The sequence below is a fragment of the Moschus berezovskii genome, chromosome 22, assembly GCF_049115385.1.
Source record: "Moschus berezovskii isolate FMDL1 chromosome 22, NW_MosBer_1.0, whole genome shotgun sequence".
NCBI lineage: Eukaryota > Metazoa > Chordata > Mammalia > Artiodactyla > Moschidae > Moschus > Moschus berezovskii.
This window is the reverse complement of record NC_142481.1, coordinates 17739863-17760993: the sequence shown is the minus strand read 5'-3', so window position 1 is coordinate 17760993 and position 21131 is coordinate 17739863. Positions and strand designations below refer to the sequence as shown.

Below are 21131 nucleotides of genomic sequence, written 5' to 3'. Positions count from 1 at the left end.
CGGACTGGTAGTGGAGGTGGGGGTTGATTAGGGAAGGAGAAAGAGGGCAGTGAATGGAGGGGGAGGAAGAGGGACTGGGGACCCTGCACCGGCTTGTCCCCCAGGTGAGGCCGTGGTCTGAGTGCAGGGCTGCGTCGGGCCAGCGGCTGGGTCTGATGGCGTAGGGGCGGCCTGCCTGGGGTAAGCAGCTGTGGCCTGACTGAGCCTCGGTGGCGGCTGTCCACAGGTAGTGACCCTGTGTGTCTGGGTGTTTATCCGGCCCTGGGGTCTGACATCGATGACTCCTGGGCTGCTGGCGGGACAGTGCGGATCTGCCTGTGGACACTTTCGGCCCCTTGGCCTGGGCCTCAGCACTGCGTGCTGCCTTTTCCGGGCCAAGTCCCCATCCCCCTTGTCTAGGACTTCCCAGCTCCAGAGGTCATCACTGCAGGCGGCAGAGAGGCTGCCAAAGCAAACCAGCCCCCGTGACTTGTAGGAAAGCTGCTGGGGGGAGGGGGCTGGGGGGAGGGTGAATAGAGGTGGGGTCCGACGTCGGAACCCGGGACACTGGAAGGGGCCAAGGCTGGGGCAGGAGTTGGGGTGCAGGAGGGGTCTGGGGCCAGGGCTGGGCTGAAGCCCAGTCTGGAACTAGGAACGCCTTGTTCAGGAGCTGGACAACGGGTGCAGGAAATGGCAGGGGCAGCGGTAGGCAGGGGGCTGGGCAGAGCGGCCTTGGGGCAGCTGGGGCAACCCTCCACCTGTGCCTCTCCACTTTATACCTCCTTCCTGGGGGCCCTGTCAGCACTCCCCAGCCTGGCCTGTCTCCCCAGACTCCGGGCCCTTAGGCCAGATCTGTCCCAACTCCACATACCCTCGCAGCGGCACACCTGGGGCCCGTCCAGGCTGGAGGCAGGTTGCTGGGCGCCCCGGTCCAGCCCCTTGCAAACCCTGTCCCACCAGCCAGGTGGCCTCCAGCGCTGCCAATCCCTTGGCCCGGCCCCTCCCCGCCCCTTCCCCCGCCCCCTCCTCCTCAGGTGAGGCAGCCAGGCCTAGCAGGCCCCTCGCGCTGCCGCTGCCTCCGGGGCCCGCTGCCGCTGCGGGGCCACCATGCTCCTGCCCAGGCCTGGAGACTGACCCTAAACCGGCACCATCTCTCAGCTCCGCCCCCACCTGCCGGACCCCAGGGTAAGCACCAGGGTCCTCAGGTTCCCGTCCCCAGGACAGGGAACCTCACCCCTACCCACCCTAATGCACACTTCCTATTAGAGGTGCTCCGAGAGGGGCCAGTTGGACTTCTCTCCAAGGACCTCGGAGTTCTAGCCTCCGATTCTTCAGACTCCCAAGATCGGTCCCAGTCTCCTCCTCCCTCCAACCCAGGAGTCCAGCCCCTGTGCTGCCCCTCCCTCAGAAGAAGCAGTCCTGGTCTCCAAACCTCTCTTTCTCCAGGACCCGGGAGTTGAGGCCTCCAGCTCGCCTCCCTCAGACCCGGGCCTTCAGACCCCCCAGTCCCCTCTCCACCCCGGCCCAGGCCCAGGGTGCCCGGCACTATAAATCCCGCATCCCCCTTGCTGCTGGTCACACACTGACCCCATCCTTGAACCCAGCCCAGTCTGTATCCGTGATCACGGCGTGCTCTGGCCGGGGCCCAGTCCCTCAGCCTCCCTGGATGGGCGCCTGGGACTCGGGGCACAGGGGCCGGGCTGGGCTCCCCCAGGCCCTGCCTCCCCCTCGTTCATCTCCCCACAGGTCCCGCCCCGGCTCCGGAGGTCAGCCGGGGAATCATTAACTAGAGGCCGTGACATGGCGGAGAAGGAGGGTGAGTCCCCCTGTCCCTGAGACCTGAGGTCTACCTGGCGCCCCTCCCCTCCCTCTGTGCTGTCTTCCCAACCCTCCGCTCCCTTGGAGCCCCCTCTCTCTGGCATCCCCTCGTGGGCCCACCCCCACCCCCTTCTGAAGCCTCCTCCACCTAATTAACTATTAACCAAATTCTCTGTGGGGCCGCAACACCACGTGCCTTCCAGCCACCCCATCTGACCTTCCTGGCTCCCTGCCTCAGTTTCCCTGCACCCCCCAGTGATTTCTCAGCTACCTCTGGACCTGTCCTTTACTTGGGGTCAAGGCGGGGGAAACTAGCTGTCACCGTTCAGGACATAGACTCTGGAATGGAATGCACAGGCCTCCTTTTAAAATAAATATAGATATATAGATATATAATTTTATTTATTTATTCATTTGTTTATTTTTGACTGTGTTGGGTCTTCGTTGCTGCATGCAGGCTTTTCTCTAGTTGCGGTGCGAGGGCTTCTCGTTGCGGCAGCTTCTCTTGTTGCAGAGCATGGGCTCCAGGGCTCTCAGGCTTCAGTAGTTGGGGCACATGGGCTCATTAGTTGTGCTTCCCTGGCTCTTGGGCACAGGCTCCATAGTTCTGGTACATGGGCTTGGTTACTCTACGGTGTGTGGGATCCTCATATGGAACCCAAGTCTCCTGAGTTGACAGGCAGACTCTTTACCACTGAGCCAACAGGAAAGCCCCACTGGGCTGCCTTAGAATCTTCCTCTGCCGCTGATTTTTACTGTGCGATCTGGTGGAAGTGTCGTTCCTCTGGGCTTCATTGCCCCCTGGGTCAAGCATGGGTTCTAATGCTACCTACCTGCCTACATGAGGGTGTTGGGAGCAGAGAACATGCACAAGACACCAGCGTGGGACTTTGTGCATAAAACATGGGGGGTGCCCCAGAGTTCTCATGGCAGAGGTCGGCCGACTTGGAGACCAGGGGCCCAAGACCCCCACCGATTCCAGACGTTCCTCCCACCTCCTCACACTGTGGGCAGAGCAGAGGGAGGACTTTGGACCCGGTCTGGACGGATGAAGAGAGGAGAAACAACAGAGAAACCACCCTAGGGATGGTGGGGAGAAACCACACCTCCAGTTTGACGGACACTCGAGGGCTTATGGAAGCCCCTGGCAGGGGCTCCAAACACCCTGACTCCCTCTTAACCTCCGCCACACTTGAGAGCCAGCTGGAAGAGACCAGTTAGGGGTGGCTCTTTCTTCCTGCCCTCCCCAGCTGGGGCTCACTCTCTCTTCTTCCTGGAAACAGGCTAGTTGGTTTCAGTCCCAAACAGTATCACTTTCTAGCTGTGAAACCCTGGGCGAGTGGCTCACCCTCTCTGGGCCTCATTTCTTCCTCTGTAAAATAAAAAAATAAAAAAAGCAGTACTATGCCCACCTTATAGGATGGTGTGAGGATTTAAATGCCGTGAAAGGCAGGAAGCACTGAGTATGTTGGCTGAAATGATGGATATGGATCACTGGCCTCCTTGCTTCTCAGCACAGCTAGAAAATCAGAGCCCAAACCATCCAGCTGTGAAGTGCTAGTTGTGTCCGACTCTTTGCGATCCCACAAGGTTCCTCTGTCCATGGAATTTTCCAGGAAAGAATACTGGAGTGGATAGCCATTCCCTTCTTCAGGGGATCTTCCCAACGCAGGGACTGAACCTGGGTTTCCTGCATTGCAGGTAGATTCTTTACCATCTAAGCCACTAGGCTCCCAGTGGCCTGGGAAAAGGGACTGCACCCTTGTTGAGCAGTTGGGTGGCAGAGCCTTGCACCTTTGGAACCCTTTCTTCCTGGAGCCCACTGAAGGGACTCACCAGGCCTGGGGCCTATGGGTGAATGAACCAGAGAAGAAACCAACTAGCCTGGTTCTAGAAAGAAGAGAGAGAGTGAGCCTCAGCTGGGGAGGGCAGAAAGAAAGAGCCACCCTTAACTGGTCTCCTCCAGCTGGCTCTCAAGTGTGGAGGAGGTTAAGAGGGAATCAGGTGCCTGGAGCCCCTGTCAGAGGCTTCCGTAAGCCCTCGAGTGTCCATGTGTGTCTGGAGTGTGTCCAGAAGGACCGCCTGGGACTGGTCTGAGGACAGACAACCAAGGCACAGTGGGCTTCAGTACATCTCCAGGCAGCTCAGTTCTAGTCTTGGAGGGGAGTCCTACCGTCATGGCAAACCTGGGCTTACTTGCTGGATTACCTGGCGTGGGTGGCTTAACCTCTCTGGGCTTGCTTTCCTCATCTGTACATCGGGGATGGTGATAATGATACGGTCCTCATTGATAGTTTGCAAGGATTTCAGGCAACTGCAAGATGGGGTTGGGCTCCCTAGGTGGCGCTAGTGGTGGTAACACCTGCCAATGCAGGAGACATAGAGACGCGGATTTGATCCCTGAGTGGGAAAGATCCCCTGGAGGAGTGCATGGCAACCCTCTCCAGTCTTCTTGCCTGGAGAATCCCACAGGCAGAGGAGCCTGGTGGACTGAAGTCCATAGGGTCACAAAGAGTCAGCTACAACTGAAGCAACTTGACACTGATATACACACTGGCAAGATGGGGTTAGGACAGGCCTAGGGTTGGTGTGTCTTCTGAGAGCTGCAGTTATGCTAACATTTGTGTTACCATTCTGCTGGTGAAGTGCGCCCAAGGTGAGGTTCTTGGTGCTGCCTGGGGACTCTGAATCAGAGGAGGTGATAGATCTGAGTTGACACTCAGAATGAGGCAGGAGCAAGTAGGTGTGCCAGGCAGAGAGAAGAGCAAGGCTAACAGCTGGGAGTGTATGGTGGCATGTAGCTAATTCGGGATATCTGGAGGTAAAGCTGAAAATGGAGCTGGGAGGGTGATGAGACACGCAGGCTGGACCAAGTTCTGTTAGGACTCTGGTAAGAAGCCGGCCCATGCCCGGGCAGTGCCGGCTCTCTCCACAAGATGGCGCTGGTGGTTATTCTTCGTTTCTTTCTTTCTTTTTTTTTTTTTAACCTTGTATAAGTCCTGTCATTTTGGTTGCTTTTTGGAAGCTCTATCAATTGTCTGGTAAGGACCCTTATGGCTGTCTGGGAATTGGGGAAAGCATGTTCAACCCCCAAGTCTCTGATAGCTGTGATTACATCCTAGAGGGCCTGGCACCTTGGGCTGAGGGCCTTAGACTCTGTCCTGAGAGGCACTGGGGGGCCAGGGAGGGTTCTAGGGACAGCTTGGATTTGCTGTTTGGGAAGATCCCCCAGGTTTCCGTGTGGAGACTGGACCAGGAGGAGAGACTGAGCCCAGGGGTTGGAGGAGGTGGGGGCAGGGAAGGAGAGAGGGGGCAGGAGACACTCAGGAGGCCTGAGCTGTGGGGAGAGGGAGGTGTTCTGCACACAGGGACAGACCTGCGGATGAGGACCTCTGAGATGGGACCTGGGGACTTAGGGAGACATGGAGGCCAGTATGGAACCTGGGAGGCGTGATAGAGTGTGGTGATTCCAGGAGGAGGCATCTAAGAGGCTGCAGGACCCCCGACCTAGGACTAAGCAGAGTCCAAAGCTGGGGACAGAAAAGCAGCACAGTCTGTGGGGGTGGAGTGGGGAGGCATGAGGGAAAGGAGGCCGGGGCCACCCTGTGAACCCCAGATTTCAGAGAGCATGTGGAAGGTCAGGAGATTGAGAAGCAGTAAGCAAATCGGACAAGGGTGGTGTCCCAGAAATCAGATGGGGAGAGAATTTTGTTTGGGAAGTTGGAGTTGGGTACACGAGGACAGACATGGAACTGTTTGAGTGGAGTTTCAGAGACAAGGAATCAAGGACATCACTTGGGAGGGTTTTGCAGCCAAATGGTGGAGGCAGAGGAACTGCCTTATGAGGAGACAAGGGCAGCCTAGCGCCCCTGAAGGAACAGGGAGTGGAGCCTCAGGGGGATGCTCGGGTGTCCGGACTTACCGGGCTCTATCGCCATGACGAATCACACCAGGATGCTGCCTCTCATTCAGTGAGGACACTTCCTTCCTTGGCAAAGATACGCAGTCAGGATGCCTCTCTGAAGAACTTAGGTGAGGATGCTTCTTGTCCCCCCAGAGACACTGTTTGGGGGTTGTCTGAAGTCTCCTGAATCACAGGGCATGGAGGAAGTTTCTCCTCTCACCTTAAGCAACACAGGGTGGCCATGCTTCCTGCCCCAGCAGTCATGCCAGAGCCTCTAGCCTGGGCTCTGAGTGGCCCAAAGCTCCGCAGGCATGTCTGAAAACAAAGGACCCAGGACCAGACTGATGGCTTCGGGAGCTCTCACTGAAACCAGGAATATGGTTGGGGACCAAGGTGGGGATGGGGTCCTCCCTGGTGGCTTAGTGGTCAAGAATCTGCCTGTGGTGCAGGAGACCTGGGTTCAGTCCCTGGATTGGGAAGATCCCCTGGAGAAAGGAATGTCAAACCACTCCAGTATTCTTGCCTAGAGAATCCCATGGACAGAGGAGCCTGGAGGGCTGCAGTTCACAGGGTCACAGAGAGTCGGACACAACTGAAGTGACTAAGCAGCGGCAGCAGCAAGGTGGGGACGGGGCCTGAGAGCCCACTTCAGGGAGACAGGGAAGGGTTAGCCAGCCGGAGCTGGGCTGGGCTGGTCCGCCGGGGCCTCTTTGGAGGGAGGAGTACCTGGACGAGAATGGCTGGGTTCTCAGATTCTTAAGACACTCAGACAATAGCCATTGCAGGAAGGTGCTGGACCGCTCCCCGCTCCTTTCTGGGTGCTGGCCTGGCCTCGTGCCCATCAGCCATACTGCCGTGACCCAGATGGCAGAACTGGAAGGTCCTGCAGATGCCAGGGGCAGTCGGGTGCACGCCAGGCCCAGTGAAGGCTTTCTGCTGCCTTTTCTCTTTGGTTGCCCCCATCCCTAGCCAAAGGATTGGCTTTTCTGCCCCAGGGTCCCTGTTGCACTGGGAATAAAATTCCTCTTCTCCTCAGGCTGCCCGGCCTCCCCAGCTGGCCCCAGCCTTGGCCCCACTGCCTTCCCCAAGCTCATGCCATTCTGGCCACGTCAGTAGCCTCTCTTGCCCTCTCAAGCACCATGCTTGTTCTGGCCTCAAGGCCCTGGCCTGTGCTCTTCTCAGCCCACTGTGCCTTTCCATGAGAGCTCTGTGCTTGGCTGGCCTCAGCCCTCAGGTCTCAGCTCAAAATCCCCTTCTTGGGGAGGCCCTTCTTGAATACCCCACAGAAGAACCTGCTTCCCCTGACCTGTATCATTTTCTTTATAGACTTGGCCGTGTTCTGAACATGATTATGTTCATTTACTTGTTTGCTTGTTTTGGTTTCCCCCTCACTTTACACACATGAGAATGTGAGCTCTGTGAGAGCCAGCATCTCAGCTGTCTTGTTTAGGGATGTGTCCCCAGAGCCTAGAATGGTGCCAGGTACACAGTGGATGCTCCATAGGACCACAAGTGAATAAACCCCCATTTTATTGATGAGAAAACTAAGGCCTAGAGAGGTGAAAGGAGTTGTCCAAGACCACACAGCTATAAAGATTTAAAAACATTTATTGACCAGTAAAAATGAAAAATAAAAAAAGCGTTTATTGAGAACCTGCTCTACGCCAGCCACTATAGCACAGAGAGGGTGGCAAGGCTTAGTAGTTATATGCCTGGATCTCAGTGCCAAATCAGTACTGCCTCTTCCTGGCTGAGTCACCTTGGGCAGGTGGCTCCACTTCTGTGAGCCTCAGTTTCCCCTGTCTGAAAAGCAGGAATCATAACTGAGACAAGACTGAATAATTTGATGCATTCAGAGCAGTGCTTGGCACATAAGGCATCTGATAAGAGTACGGCTCTTAATTATTTGAAAGAACCTTCAAGTATTATTTTTAGAGGTGAGTGCTAGGTCGATGTCCATTAAATAGATGAGGAAGATGAGGCTTAAGAAGGTGATAGTACCTGCCCAAGGTAGGTAGCAGTGGGTAGGGCCAATATATGTATTTTTTAATTTGGCTGGGCCACGCAGTTTGCGGGATCTTAGTTCCCTGACCAAGGATCAACCCTGAGCCCTCAGCGGTGAAAACATGGAGTCCTAACCACTGGACAGCCAGGGAATTCCCAAGGCCAATATTTTTAAGTGAGGCTGACAAATTTCCAAATGTAGGTTCTCAACTGCTGGGGTCAATCTGATGCTGGAGCTGGGTCCTTCGGGAGAGGTCTGGTTTTGGGGGGTTCCCAGGGACAGAGGGTAAGTGAGGCAGTGAGGAAATGCCAAACAGCAGGGAAGAGAGTTGCCAAGAGGGCAAAGGTCAGGGGTCACAGCTCCCAAGAGGCTCCAAGAACCTCTGGGAAAATTAGCAGAAGTGAGAGGTCCAAGAAGGACATACAGAGGGCAGCGTCGTTGGGAAGGAGAAGTCCCTTCAGTGCCAGGAGTGTGGGCAGGAAGGGTGGCAACTGTCCCAGCCACACCCCTTCCCAGCTGGAAGCCCTGGGGGGCTGGGCACCCGGTCATCCTCCCCGCAGGGGAGGGACAGGCCTACCAACTGCTCGTCCCAAGAAACTGGACCCAGGGCAAGGCAGGCTCAGGCGTGCTGTTAACCCTGGGGGGGGCAGGGCAGAGCTGGTCCCTTGCCACAATGAGGACAGACCTGGCAGTGGCCCCAGCATGGTGTCTATTGCAGGTGGCCGGACTGTGCCATGCTGCTCCGGACCCAAGGTGGCAGCTCTCACTGTGGGGACCGTCCTGCTCCTGACAGGCATCGGGGCAGCGTCCTGGGCCATTGGTGAGAGTGGACAGACCCCTGCACCTCTATCCTCCCCTGCCCCTGGCAGCCCCCAGCCTGCCTGCCCTCACTTCTGCTTTCTCTGCAGTGACTGTTCTACTCAGGAGTGATCAGGAGCCGCTGTATCCAGGTGAGTAGAGCGGGCTGAGACCCTCTGGGGAGCCCTGGAGGAACCTCGTATCTGGCGGGAACTCAGTGAAAGGATTTTTTAAATGAATGCCCAAATGCCTGCAGGAATGCTGGTGGTGCTTATGGACTCATGTGCCTGGTCTAATCTAGTGTTCTTTAGACTCTAAACATGTTATCCGTTAAGTGCATCATGAAATCATTGAGTTGAAAACCACATTTAAAAAAGTATGAAACAGATTCGATTAAAAAAAATCAGAGTGCGTCTCTTTCCGTAAGAAAAGTTCTGTTAATCTTTTCTTTGGGTTTTATGAAGGTGGGACTGTTATTCCCTCCATTTTACAGATGGGGAAACTGAGGCTTGGAGCAATGCCATAGTTCACCCCAGGAAACGGAAGTTCAGGGCTATGTTATAATGTAAACATGGGTTTCTTATTGTGAAACATGGTCAATACATGTTTGAGAGGTAGAGGTACTGTATGAATTCAGCCAACCTTTTTCTGTCACTTCCTGGTGGTAGCTGCTGTTGTTATTCCTATGTTACAGATGTAGAAAGTGAGGACTGGAGAGGACACACCATGGGCACATGATGGCACCAGGAATAGCACTTAGGCTTGACTGGAAGAGATGTGGAGGCAGGAATGGTCACACGAATAAATACCAGGGTGGCCAAAAAGTTCGTTTGAGTTTTTCCATAGGTGGAAAAACTAATAGATATAGAAGCTAATAGATGTAGAAAGTAATTGTGGAATGAAGGAATGAATGATCTTTCTAAATGCAACCCCAGGCTGCCATTCAGTGGCCCAGGGCAGCAGGAAGAAAGGGGACGTTGGGTGATGGGATGCATTTTTCACTCCCAGGAGACCCAGCTAGTTCCGTAAAGGACTCAGCTCACATTAAGAGCAGAAATGAACATCTAGACAGGAAGGCCCTCAAGGTCAACCACCACAGTTGACACTTGCAGAGCGTTTACCTGTGCCAGGCACAGGCCTCAGGGCTTTACAAGTATTAATTCATTAAATCCTTCCCACGGCCCATTTTAATATGGGGAAATGAGGTGTGGAGAGACCAAGTGACTTGCCCCAGGTCACAGGGATCGGAAGTCAGACAGCCTGGATCCAGAGCTTGTGTAGAACTACTACACTCTGTTGTTTCTCAAGAAACAGCCCAGTGAGTTGCCATGCTGATGGCTAATGTATGCCAACCCTGGCTGCAGCCTTTGCACGAGACCCCTGTGAAGCTGGGGCCGTTTATCATCTCTCCCATTTTGCAGATGGGGGAAACTGAGGCCCAGTGACTTGTACTGACTTGCATGTTGAATAAATGGCAGGACAGAGGGGTCATGTACCTACCAGATGCACCTCTATGACTACTGCTGCTGGGCTAAAATCCCAACCCTTGGCGGACTCCAAGGCTCCTCGGGTGCCGCCCCTCTCCACCCTCGCCTCATGCTTGCTCCCAGCACTCTTCAGGCCCCAGCGCACGGGCTGCTCTCACTCTCAAAGGACCCTCCTAGCACCACAGTCTTTGCTCACCTCTTTATGCTCACACCCAGAGGCAGGTTTCCGGGTCCTGTACCATCATGGCTGAGCTGAGGCTCCCACCTGGCCTGCCCTCTCTGATTCTCAGCATCCTTATCTGGAAATTGGTGGTGAGAATTAGCGGAGGTGATGATCCGTGCAATTCTTGACTTTCAGCCAACTTGGTTAACACGGACTTCTGTGTCTCAGGCTTTAGGCTTTAATTTTCCTGAGCTGGACCTTTCTGCTCCCAGGCTCCATACCCTCCGCCCCCCACAACCACTCTGCATACCACCGCCACCCCCTCTATGACCCTCCTCACACGGCTCATGATTTACTCCTGTTGAATTTCAGAAGGGCAGGGGCAGTTTGTTTACCACCCTAGACAGTGTCTGGTGCATAGAAGGTGCTCAGGAAACCTTTGTTTAATGAATAAGCATGAGGACAAATCTCAGAGGTGAACTAACTTGTCCTGGGCTTCAGCTGGAAAGTAATGAGACCACACTTTAGACCTGACTCTGGCCATCGCCGACACTGTGCCCTCCCATTACATTTGGGTTTTTCAAAAACGCTGGGAAATTACGAAATGAACAAACAGAAACAACCCAGAAATGATATCCCCACCTCACTTTTCTGGGATTTTTCACACCTCTAAATATATCAGACTATTTGGTAATCAAACCAGGTGACCCAGAACGTACTTTCTGCATGGCTTAAAATAATACAAACAAGAATAAAGAGTTTAAAAGTGAGAAATAGTGGCACAGAATATAGCTTTAAAAATAATTGGAGGGGGCATTTGATATTCCTTCCTCCCTCCCTCCGCCTCCTCCTTCCGCTCCTCCCTCCAAAAACATCCATAAAATGAAAATTTTTTTTCTAAAACCTCACACTTTCTGGAAATCACAATCTCTGGAGCACTGAGAAGTCATTTAAAAATAAGAATTCACTTCTACCCCCAGCTGGTATTTTGAACCCCAAGTCTTGGTCTGGTAACTCAAGGGGCAGTAGGCATCACCCAGTGGAGGTACCAGATATTCCAAGCCCCATTCCCAGAACAGGAAGCCACGATTAAGGCCAGTTAACCAGGAAGCTCTTAGTACAGGCCTGCTGCTGCTGCTGCTGCTAGGTCACTTCAGTCGTGTCCGACTCTGTGTGACCCGATAGACAGCAGCCCACCAGGCTCCCCCATCCCTGGGATTCTCCAGGCAAGCCTACATGAGTTTATTTGGGGAAAAGGGGCTGATAAGGTCCGTATGTGAGCCACAGAAAGAGCAGGGAGTATGCAGGTAGGCAGGTCTGGATTCAAATCCTGACTTTGCCAGTTCTTAGCTATATTCTCAGGGGCAAGTATGTCCTCTCTAAGGCTCAGTTTTCCCATCTGTAAGATGGGCATAGAGATGGTCTCTCACTCCCAGGATGATTGTGGGATAGAACCCCCCAGATATGACACATAGCATGGGGTCAGCCCATCCCCAGGAAATGTAGTCAGTGTTACTATTTTTAAATTTTGTTTTTAATTGGAGGATAATTGCTTTACAATGCTATATTGGTTTCTGCTGTATAAGAACATGAATCAGCTATATATCCCCTCCCTCTTGAATCTCTCTCCCACTTCCTACCCCATCCCACACCTCTAGGTCGTCACTGAGCACCAGGTTGAGCTCCTTTTGTTACACAGTCACTTCCCACTAGCTACTGATTTTATATATAGTAATGTATATGTTTCAGCGCCACTCTCTCAGTTTGTCCCACCCACTCCTTCACCAGTGTTATTACTGTGCCTTTTTTGTTTAACCCTTAGGAGGAAAGTTGCTTGACAGGCTGTTCAGTTGCTCAGTTGTGTCTGACTCTTTGTGATCCCATGGACTGCAGCACGCCAGGCTTCCCTGTCCTTCACCAACTCCTGGAGTTTGCTCAAACTCATGTCCATTGAGTCAGTGATGCCATCCAACCGTCTCATCCTCTGCCGTCCCCTTCTCCTCCTGCCCTCAATCTTTCCCAGCATCAGGGTCTTTTCCAATGAGTCAGCTCTTCGCATCAGGCAGCCAGAGTATTGGAGCTTTAGCATCAATCCTTCCAGTGAATTTTCAGGGTTGATTTCCTTTAGGATCGATTGGTTTGATCTCCTTAATGTCCAAGGGACACTCAAGAGTCTTTTCCAGCACCACAGTTTGAAAGCATCAGTTCTTTGGTACTCAGCCTTCTTTATGGTCCAACTCTCACATCCATGTATGACTACTGGAAAAACCATAGCTTTGACTATATGGACCTTTGTCGGCAAAGTGATGTCTCTGCTTTTTAATATGCTGTCTAGGTAGCTTTTCTTCCAAGGAGCTAGTGTATTTTAGTTTCATGACTGCAGTCACAGGCAAATTAAAAGCTTGGGGTTTGGAGTCGCTCAGGCCTGAATGCAAATCTCTTTGCTTTTCTCTGTCCTCAGCAGGACAGGGTTCTCCCCGGAAGTTCTGCCTCCCCTTGTCCAGATCTGTGGGGCTGTGGGAAGACTGCTCAGCTTGGGTGTGGCCTCACCAAGTTCTTCCTCCAAGGATGCAAATTTGAGTTTGGACCAGATTCACTGTCCCAGAATGTGCTCTCAGAACACCAGCCATGCAGGAGGCTCTGGAGCAAAGGGGTTCACAGCTGATCTTTCCCCAAACCTATTCCTCCCCACATTGCCCATCTCAATCAGTGGCAGCTCATCCTTCTACTGGCTCAGACTGAACACCTTGAAATTGCCCTTGGTCCCTATTTTCCTTCCACCCACATCCAATCGTAGAGGACCCTGTGGGCTCCACCCACAAATTCTGTTCGGAATCTGAACTCTGCTCCTTCACTGCCCCCACCCGGGCCCCGCCTCCATCCTCTCCCTCCTGGACCATCACTCAGCCTCCTCCTCGGTTTCCCTGGTCCCATCCTGCCCCCACAGGCTGCTCCGTACACACAGCCAGAGGGTGCCTGTGAGCCGCTGAGTCAGATCAAGGCCCTCCTGGCTCAGCCCTCACTCCTGGTAAAAGTCAAAGTCAGTCTAGTCTTGTCTCCCGCGCCCCCTCCCCTCACTTACTCTGCCAGAGCCCTTGCTGTTCCTTCAACAACCCTGCCCCCCAACCTCGGGATCTTTGCACTTGCAATTCTCTTGGCCTAGTTCTCTGTTCCCTCACCTGTCTTCTCACCTCCTTCAGATCTCTGCTTGCATACCACCTTCTCAGTGCAGCCTTCCCTGCCCACCTATAGGAAAGTGCAACCTCCTGTCTCTCCCATGTCAGCACTCCCCTGCCTCTCTGTCAAGCTCGACTTGTCTCCCAGGCCCGTTCTTTTGTGACACAGCATCTATTTTACTTGTCTCTCCTGTTTGTTATCCATCTCACCCACTGGCCTTTGAGCTCCCCACAGCTGGGGGTTTTGTCTGATTTGTTCATCACCTAAAATAGAGCCTGGCACAGAGTGTTTGCTAAAGCACACCTAAGGGCTGTGACCTGGCTTAGGTGTGGCAAGGGTCCTCTGGCCATGTGTGAGGAGCAGGGGAGGGGAGGGGAGCATTACTTTTCAGTGCATTAAGCAGGCAGGAAGAATCCCCCATAAGCACTCTGCAGCCTTGCTGTGTATCTGCCTCTTGTCACAGCTTGTGATGCTGTGTTTGATTGGGTGATTTTTTTTTTTTTATTTTTATTGCTGTCTGTCTCCCCTACAGATGGACTTTGTGCTTGGTGAGGGGACAGCCCAGAGATGTCTTGGTCATTTTTATGTCCCCCAGCATCACCCCACATACGAATGGGCATGGAGTATGTGTCTAGTTAACACTTGTCAAATGAATGAATGAATACTGCATCCTCTGCTTGAATAATTATCCTGCAACTTAGTATGTGTTCAAGGCTCTGGCAAGTCCTGCAGAAAAAAGATAACTCTTCTTTTTTAAGGTTATAGGGAATCTATTTAGATATTTTGGCAATGCGATGTATTGGCCAAGGATCTTCAGGCTGCAAAAGAGAAAAGGAAAAATGAAGAAACTGGCTAAACAAAAAGGGAAATTATTTACTCACTTAAGTAATGATTCTGGAGGTTCTTTACGTCTGATTCCATTCAGTTCAGTTCAGTTCAGTCGCTCAGTCGTGTCCGACTCTTTGCGACCCCATGAATCACAGCACGCCAGGCCTCCCTGTCCATCACCAACTCCCAGAGTTCACTCAAACTCATGTCCATCGAGTCGGTGATGCCATCCAGCCATCTCATTCTCTGTCGTCCCCTTCTCCTCCCATGCTATAAAAATGTTATAAGAATCTCTTGACTTTCCTTTACATTGGTTTATCACTGCTGCCCCCCATCCCCCCTCCTGCAGGCAAAGATGGACCTTGACAAATCTAGCTTCCAGCTCTTGGGCAACCAGTTTAGGAGTCCTGGTGGTGAGAGGAACGCCCCCTCTCCCACCTTGCCCGATAACCCCATGGCGATGCATCCAGAGTCCTAGGACCCCCAATCTTTGGTCCAACTTGAGTCCTGAGCCCTTCCAAAGGCAGTCACAAATGTGCGGAGCCCGAGGTGCTCCGATCGGGCCTGCCAGGACTCAGGACTAGACTGGCACGGGCAGAGAAGAGGCCGGGAGGGCTCGGGCAGGAAGGCGACCCAGGCGCTTCTCTTGTTGCCCTGCAGTGCAGGTCGGCCCGGCGGATTCTCGGCTCACGGTGTTCGACCAGACGGAGGGCACGTGGCGCCTGCTTTGCTCCTCGCGCTCCAACGCCAGGGTGGCGGGGCTCAGCTGCGAGGAGATGGGCTTTCTCAGGTACCCGGGGTGCCCCTGGTCGGGGGCTGGGAGGGCGTGGGGCGCAGGTCTGACCGCTGCCCTGCCCAGGGCGTTGGACTACTCGGAGCTGGACGTGCGGACGGCGGGCGCCAATGGCACGTCGGGCTTCTTCTGCGTGGACGAGGGGAGGCTACCGCATGCCCGGAGGTTGCTCGAGGTCCTCTCCGTGTGGTGAGGAGGGCGGCGGGCAGGTGGGGCGCACGCCGCGAGCCCCACCACCCCTGGATACCCACGCTTCTCCGGGTGCCTTCCCTCCGTCTTAATTGGCCTCTTTTTTTGTCTCTGTGTCTTCATCCCCGTCCCTCCCACAGCGACTGTCCCAGAGGCCGTTTCCTGGCTACCAGCTGCCAAGGTGAGACCCCAAAACTCAGAGCCTTCTTAGATACCCCCAGATAGGCCTTATCGTCTTAGGTCCTCCCAGGATGGAGCTGTGTCCTCTCAGACTCCCTCAGGGTGGGGGGGTCCATGTCCCCTCAGACTCCCAAAGTAGGGCCATGTCTCCCTAGGTCCCCACAGATGGGGCTGTGTCTCCTCAGACAGACCCCTTCCCCCTCGAGGAGAGCCATGTTCCTCAGACCCCCTCAGGTTAAGATCGTGACCACTCACTCTCCCCAGAGTGGGGCAGGGATTCCAGGCCTCCCGCTGGCCCCTGACTGCCCCTCTCCCCACAGACTGTGGCCACCGAAAACTGCCCGTTGATCGCATTGTGGGCGGCCAGGACACCAGCCTGGGCAGGTGGCCGTGGCAAGTCAGTCTTCGCTACGATGGCGCACATCTCTGTGGGGGCTCCGTGCTCTCCAGGGACTGGGTGCTGACAGCTGCCCACTGCTTCCCTGAGTGAGTGTCTGCCAGGGCACTGAGGGGAGAGGCTGGGGAGCGGTGAGCTGGGGGAGGCTGTGCCCAGACAGGTGGCCACCCTCCCCTCCTATCCCCGGTAGGCGGAACCGAGTCCTGTCACGATGGCGAGTGTTTGCTGGTGCTGTGGCCCAGACTTCACCCCATGGTGTGCAACTGGGGGTGCAGGCCGTCATCTACCACGGGGGCTATCTCCCCTTTCGAGACCCCAACAGCGAGGAGAATAGCAATGACATCGCCCTGGTCCACCTCTCCGGCACCCTGCCCCTCACAGGTACGTCTGGGCCTGATCCTGGGCCTGGGGACTCCAGGGGCCAGGAGGACAGAGGAGGGGCTGGGGCATAGAATTCATGGTGATGAAGGAAATGATCTCCAGGGGCACTCATTGTGCATTCATTACGTAGGGGCAATTAGTGCAGCCACTTTGGAAAACCACGTGTGAGTATTACCATTTGGCCCCGCAGTTCCACTCCTAGCTACGTACCCAAAAGAAATGAAGATACATAGCTACACAAAAACTAGTGCATGGGTGTTCATAGCAGCATTATTTACAGTAGTCAAAAGATGGAAACCACCCAGATGTCTACCATCTGACATGTAGATAAACAAAACGTGCTAGATCCATACAATGGAATCATATTAGGTTAGAAAGGAATGAAGTGATCCATGGTATACAATGGATGACCCTGGACAACACTGTGCTCCGAAAGAAGACAGACCCAAACAGCCACATTCTATATGATTCCATTTCTATGAAATGTCCAGGACAGGTAAACCTGCAGAGATAGAAAGTACATCAGTGGTTCCCCAGGCGTGGGGGTGGCACAGAAATGTTGGGAGGTCAGAGGTAAAGGCGGTGATGGAAATGTTCTGAAATCAATTGTGGTGGCGGTGGTACCTTCCTACTGCCAGGCAAGCTAGTCCCTGAATCTAAAACCTGTCTAAAACCCATTGACTTGTGTACTTTAAGTGGGTGAATTGTGTGGTACAGGAATTATATCTCCAGAAAAGCTATTACCAAAATAAAAGAAAGAAGTGAAAAAAAATTAGTGTATGAATGAACCAGAAAGTCAGGAGTTATTTATTCCCTTTGTAGTTCTCCAGAGCATTTCGTTGCTGTCAATGAGAAAAACTCACCTGGGTGTCAGTATGTCTTTCATACCTCGTCTACACATGCCTTTTCAATTAAGAGAAGGCTGTGGGCTTCAGCATTCAGAAGGCCACCAAGTAGTAGTAATAATGTCGATGATAAGGAAGTTATCATAGCAATGGTGATGAGCCTTCAGCAGGCATCAGTATGATGATGATAATAGTAATGATAAAGAGGGACTTCCCTGGCAGTCCAGTGGTTAGGGCTGTACCTTCCAGTGCAGCAGGTGCGGGTTTGATCCCTGGTTGGAGCTAAGACCCACATGCCCTCTCTGCCAAAAAAAAAAAAACCCCAAACATAAAACAGAAGCAAGTTTGTAGCAAATTCAATAAAGAGTTGAAAAATGGTCCATATTAAAAAAATTTAAAAATCTTGGGCTTCCCTGGTGGTTCGTTGGTTAAGAATCTGCCTGCCAGTGAAGGAGACATAGGTTCAGTCCCTGATTCAGAGCAACTAAGCCCAGGTACCACAACTACTGAAGCCTGATCGCCGTAGGCCTCTGTTCCACAACAAGGGAAGTCACTGCAACGAGAAGCCCGTGCTCCAGAACCAGAGAGTAGCCCCACTGCGGCTCGCTACAAGTAGTGAAAAGCCCTCACAGCAACAAAGACTCAGCACAGCCTTAAATAAATAAATAAGATTTTAAAACATCTTAAAAAATAATAATGAACGAATACAATAATAGCGATGATAGGATGAACTCCAACACTTACACGTGCCTCCTGTGTGCAGCCACCGGTCTCAGCTTGTCCCAAGCACGCACTCATTTCATTGTCACAGCAGCCTGGGGAGGGTGGGTTCTCTTTTGATCCTGTGTTTTCTTTTTTTTCACAAGAGGAAAATTCCCGACATAGAGAAGGTACATAATACCCCACATTCCCACAACTGGCAAATGGCAAAGGTTTGAGCCCAAGTTGCATGGCTCTGGAATCTGTGCCTATAAGCCCCTGGCTGAGCTGCCAGGAAAGTCAGTACTGTTTTATAGTTTGCATTATTGTCTCTGTTTTTTATAATTTAAAAAAATTTTTTATTTATTTGGCTGCTCTGGGTCTTAGGTGGCATGGGGAATCTTTAGTTGTGGCTTGTGAGATCTAGTTCCTTGACCATGGATTGAACCCCGGGTCCCCTGTGTTGGGAGCTCAGAGTCTTAGCCACTGGTCACTAGGGAAGTCTGCCTTATTCTTATTTTTAGTGTATTTTCTTTTGAATGGTCCATGATACTAGTTCTCCATTTAAGGGAACAATACATGTGAGCAGCCTGCATTTGGACATGGGGCTGAGGGGAGTGGTGTGGGCTTTGGGGTCAGATACTCAGCAGCTCTGTAGTCTTGGGTATGTGGCTTCACCTCTCCAAACCTCAGTTTCCCTCATCTGTTAAATGACTCCTAAAGGTTACCGAAATGCTGAAAAGGGTTAATCTGAGTCAAAGAATTTAGAGCAATGCTGGCATTCGGTTAATACTAACAATCATTGCTGTTGTTGTTTATTACTATTGCTAGTTACGTGAGCATTTCCCGTTAGCTAGGCGTGCTATTCAACACTTCCCCAATTTCTCACGATATACCTCTGGGGGGGGAAATGATTGTTCTTTCCATTTTGCACCTGAGAGCTCTGAGCTCGGGCAGGTAAAGTCACCATCAAGGCTTGCTAGCAGGGCTGCCAGGACCACTTGCACGGGTTGTGCACTGCACAAGGATGTCATGTCTCAGGAATACCATTCTTACCGTGGACAGGATAGACTGGTGTGTTTATTATGATGATTTTTTGACAGGTGGATGTCCAATATCTCAAGATAGTGCCTTGTAAAATTTCTTATATAAGGAACTTCCCTGGTGGTCGAGTAGTTAAATGGGAGGTGCTTTCAATGCAGGGGAGCACAGATTTGATCCCTGTTCTGGAAACTAAGATCCCACATGCCATGGTGGCCAAAAAATTGAAAAAATCAATTAAAATTTCTCAAAGTCACTCTCTAGGTAGGGGGCAGCCCCATGGGCCATGATTAAGAACACAGGCTTAGAAATTGGGCCAACCTGGGTTCAAATTTTGGCTCTGTCATTGACTTAATCTAAGGCTTTGGACAAGTGACATGGTTTTATTTCCCCCTCTTTAAGTGGGGGTAATAATAGCCCCTTTCCTCTCTGAGCTGATGGGATATTAAGGGAATTCACCCAGAAAGGCGCAAGTACATAGTGAGTTCTCAATAGAAGGCAGCTTCTTTTATTTTTAAAAATGTATTGAAGGATGTTATGCTATGCTAAGTCACTTCAATCATGTTCAACTCTTTGAGACCCCATGGACTGTAGCTGCCAGGCTCCTCTGTCCATGGGGTTTGCCAGACAAGAATGCTAGAATGGGTTGCCATGCCCTCCTTCAGGGGATCTCCCCAATTTAGGGATCAAACTCATGTCTCCTGCATTGCAGGTGGATTCTTTACCATTGAGCCACTGGGGAAGCCCTGTATTGAAGTATAGTGATTTACAATGATGTGTTAATTTCCTCTATACAGTAAAGTGACTCAGTTACACACACACACAATCTCACACACACACACATATATATCTTTTTCATATTCTTGTCCATTATGGTTTATCATAGGGTATTGAATATAGTTCCCAGCACTATACAGTGGGACCTTGTTGTTTATAGGAGGCAACTTCTGTTGTGATGATTGTGAAAGAACAGAGGGAAGCGTGGGCTGGGGCATCTGAAGCGAGGTTTGTCCTGGGCCGGGCAGACTGGCAGGGGCCCAGACCAGTGTGGTCTCTTGCACAGAATACATCCAGCCCGTGTGTCTCCCGGCTGCCGGGCAGGCCCTAGTGGATGGCAAGATCTGCACCGTGACTGGCTGGGGCAACACACAGTACTACGGTGAGCCTCGTCCTCTGCTGGGAAGCTGCCTTAGGGAGGCTGAGCTGGGCTAGGGAAGGGCAGTTGGGCTGTGCCAGTGCCTCTTGGACCCAGGGGTGTAGGGACACTGAGCAGCCCAGGTGGGCACTGGGAGGGAAGGGGAGGGGGTGTGCATGCTCCCCAGCTTCGGCCAGCCTTGCCTGCACACCCCCAGGCCAACAGGCTGGGGTGCTCCAGGAGGCCCGAGTCCCCATAATCAGCAATGATGTCTGCAACGGCCCCGACTTCTACGGGAACCAGATCAAGCCCAAGATGTTCTGTGCCGGCTACCCTGAGGGTGGCATCGATGCCTGCCAGGTGAGGGATGCTGTGAGGCAGCCAGGGCCCCGGCCTCCCCAGGGATGGAAACATAAGGCCTTGGGCGGTCGGGCTCCCTATTTCAGGGCCAGAGGGCTCTATGACCACAGCCCCCGGCCCTCCGAGGAGGGCCTCCTGGCCAGCTGTCTCGGCCTCCAGATAGGCCTTCTGTCCCCCACCAGGGCGACAGTGGTGGCCCCTTCGTGTGTGAGGATAGCATCTCTCGGACGCCACGTTGGCGGCTGTGTGGCATTGTGAGCTGGGGCACTGGCTGTGCCCTGGCCCAGAAGCCAGGCGTCTACACCAAAGTCAGTGACTTCCGGGAGTGGATCTTCCAAGCCATAAAGGTGAAATTTGAGCCCAGATGGGAGCCAGAGGGCGGGAGGGTTTGGGACTCTGAGCGGGAAAGGGAGGCAGGGTTTTCTGGAAACCTATAGGGCTTAGAAGGGGTCACCCTAGGGAACGGATGGCTTTCACGGGGCTCCTGGGGGGGGTGGGCACTTGTGGGACGTTGGGGGAAGCCCCTAGTTGTCTTTCCCCAGACTCACTCCGAAGCCAGCGGCATGGTAACCCAGCTCTGACCTGTGGCTTCTCCTCGCTGTGCACGCCTCCAGGGCCCGAGCTGATCTAAGGGGTCCCAGCCCCACGTGATGGGGTTCACCCTGGGCCAGGGATGGAACATTTTTCTTCTTGGGCCCAGCCCACAGGTCCAAGGATACTCTTCCCTCCAAGGTCCTCCACAGTGGCGGGCCCACTCAGCCCTGGGACCACCCTCCTGCCCCCCATGTAAATATTGTTGTGCCATCTGGGAACCCCCCATCTTGTGCTCCTGATGACAGGATGCTCTTTAAATAATAAAGATGATTTTGATTAATGTGGTCTCTGAGTTTGCAGCTGTAAGCAGCAAATGAGGACATTTGGGGCACATTGAAGAGAGCGATTAGGGCCTGGC

At 53.0% G+C, this 21131-nt stretch overlaps 1 protein-coding gene across 1 annotated transcript; it reads left to right on the top strand.

Annotated features, from left to right (window-relative positions):
- Window positions 1-1017: 1017 nt before the first annotated feature.
- HPN (hepsin) lies at window positions 1018-21075 on the top strand. Its single transcript, XM_055410891.2, has 13 exons — window positions 1018-1164; window positions 1726-1795; window positions 8425-8526; window positions 8615-8656; window positions 14820-14949; window positions 15019-15141; window positions 15282-15322; window positions 15642-15807; window positions 15909-16099; window positions 19748-19843; window positions 20037-20179; window positions 20362-20526; window positions 20722-21075. The coding sequence occupies exons 2-13, from the start codon at window positions 1780-1782 to the stop codon at window positions 20758-20760; spliced, it is 1254 nt and encodes a 417-aa protein (XP_055266866.2). The 5' UTR covers window positions 1018-1164; window positions 1726-1779; the 3' UTR covers window positions 20761-21075.
- The last annotated feature ends 56 nt before the right edge of the window (window positions 21076-21131 follow it).

Coding starts and splice junctions, on each gene's coding strand:
- HPN (XM_055410891.2), top strand. Junction 15,323..15,641: donor CCTGGCTACCAGCTGCCAAG/GTGAGACCCCAA, acceptor CTCTCCCCACAG/ACTGTGGCCACCGAAAACTG. Junction 16,100..19,747: donor CGGCACCCTGCCCCTCACAG/GTACGTCTGGGC, acceptor TCTCTTGCACAG/AATACATCCAGCCCGTGTGT.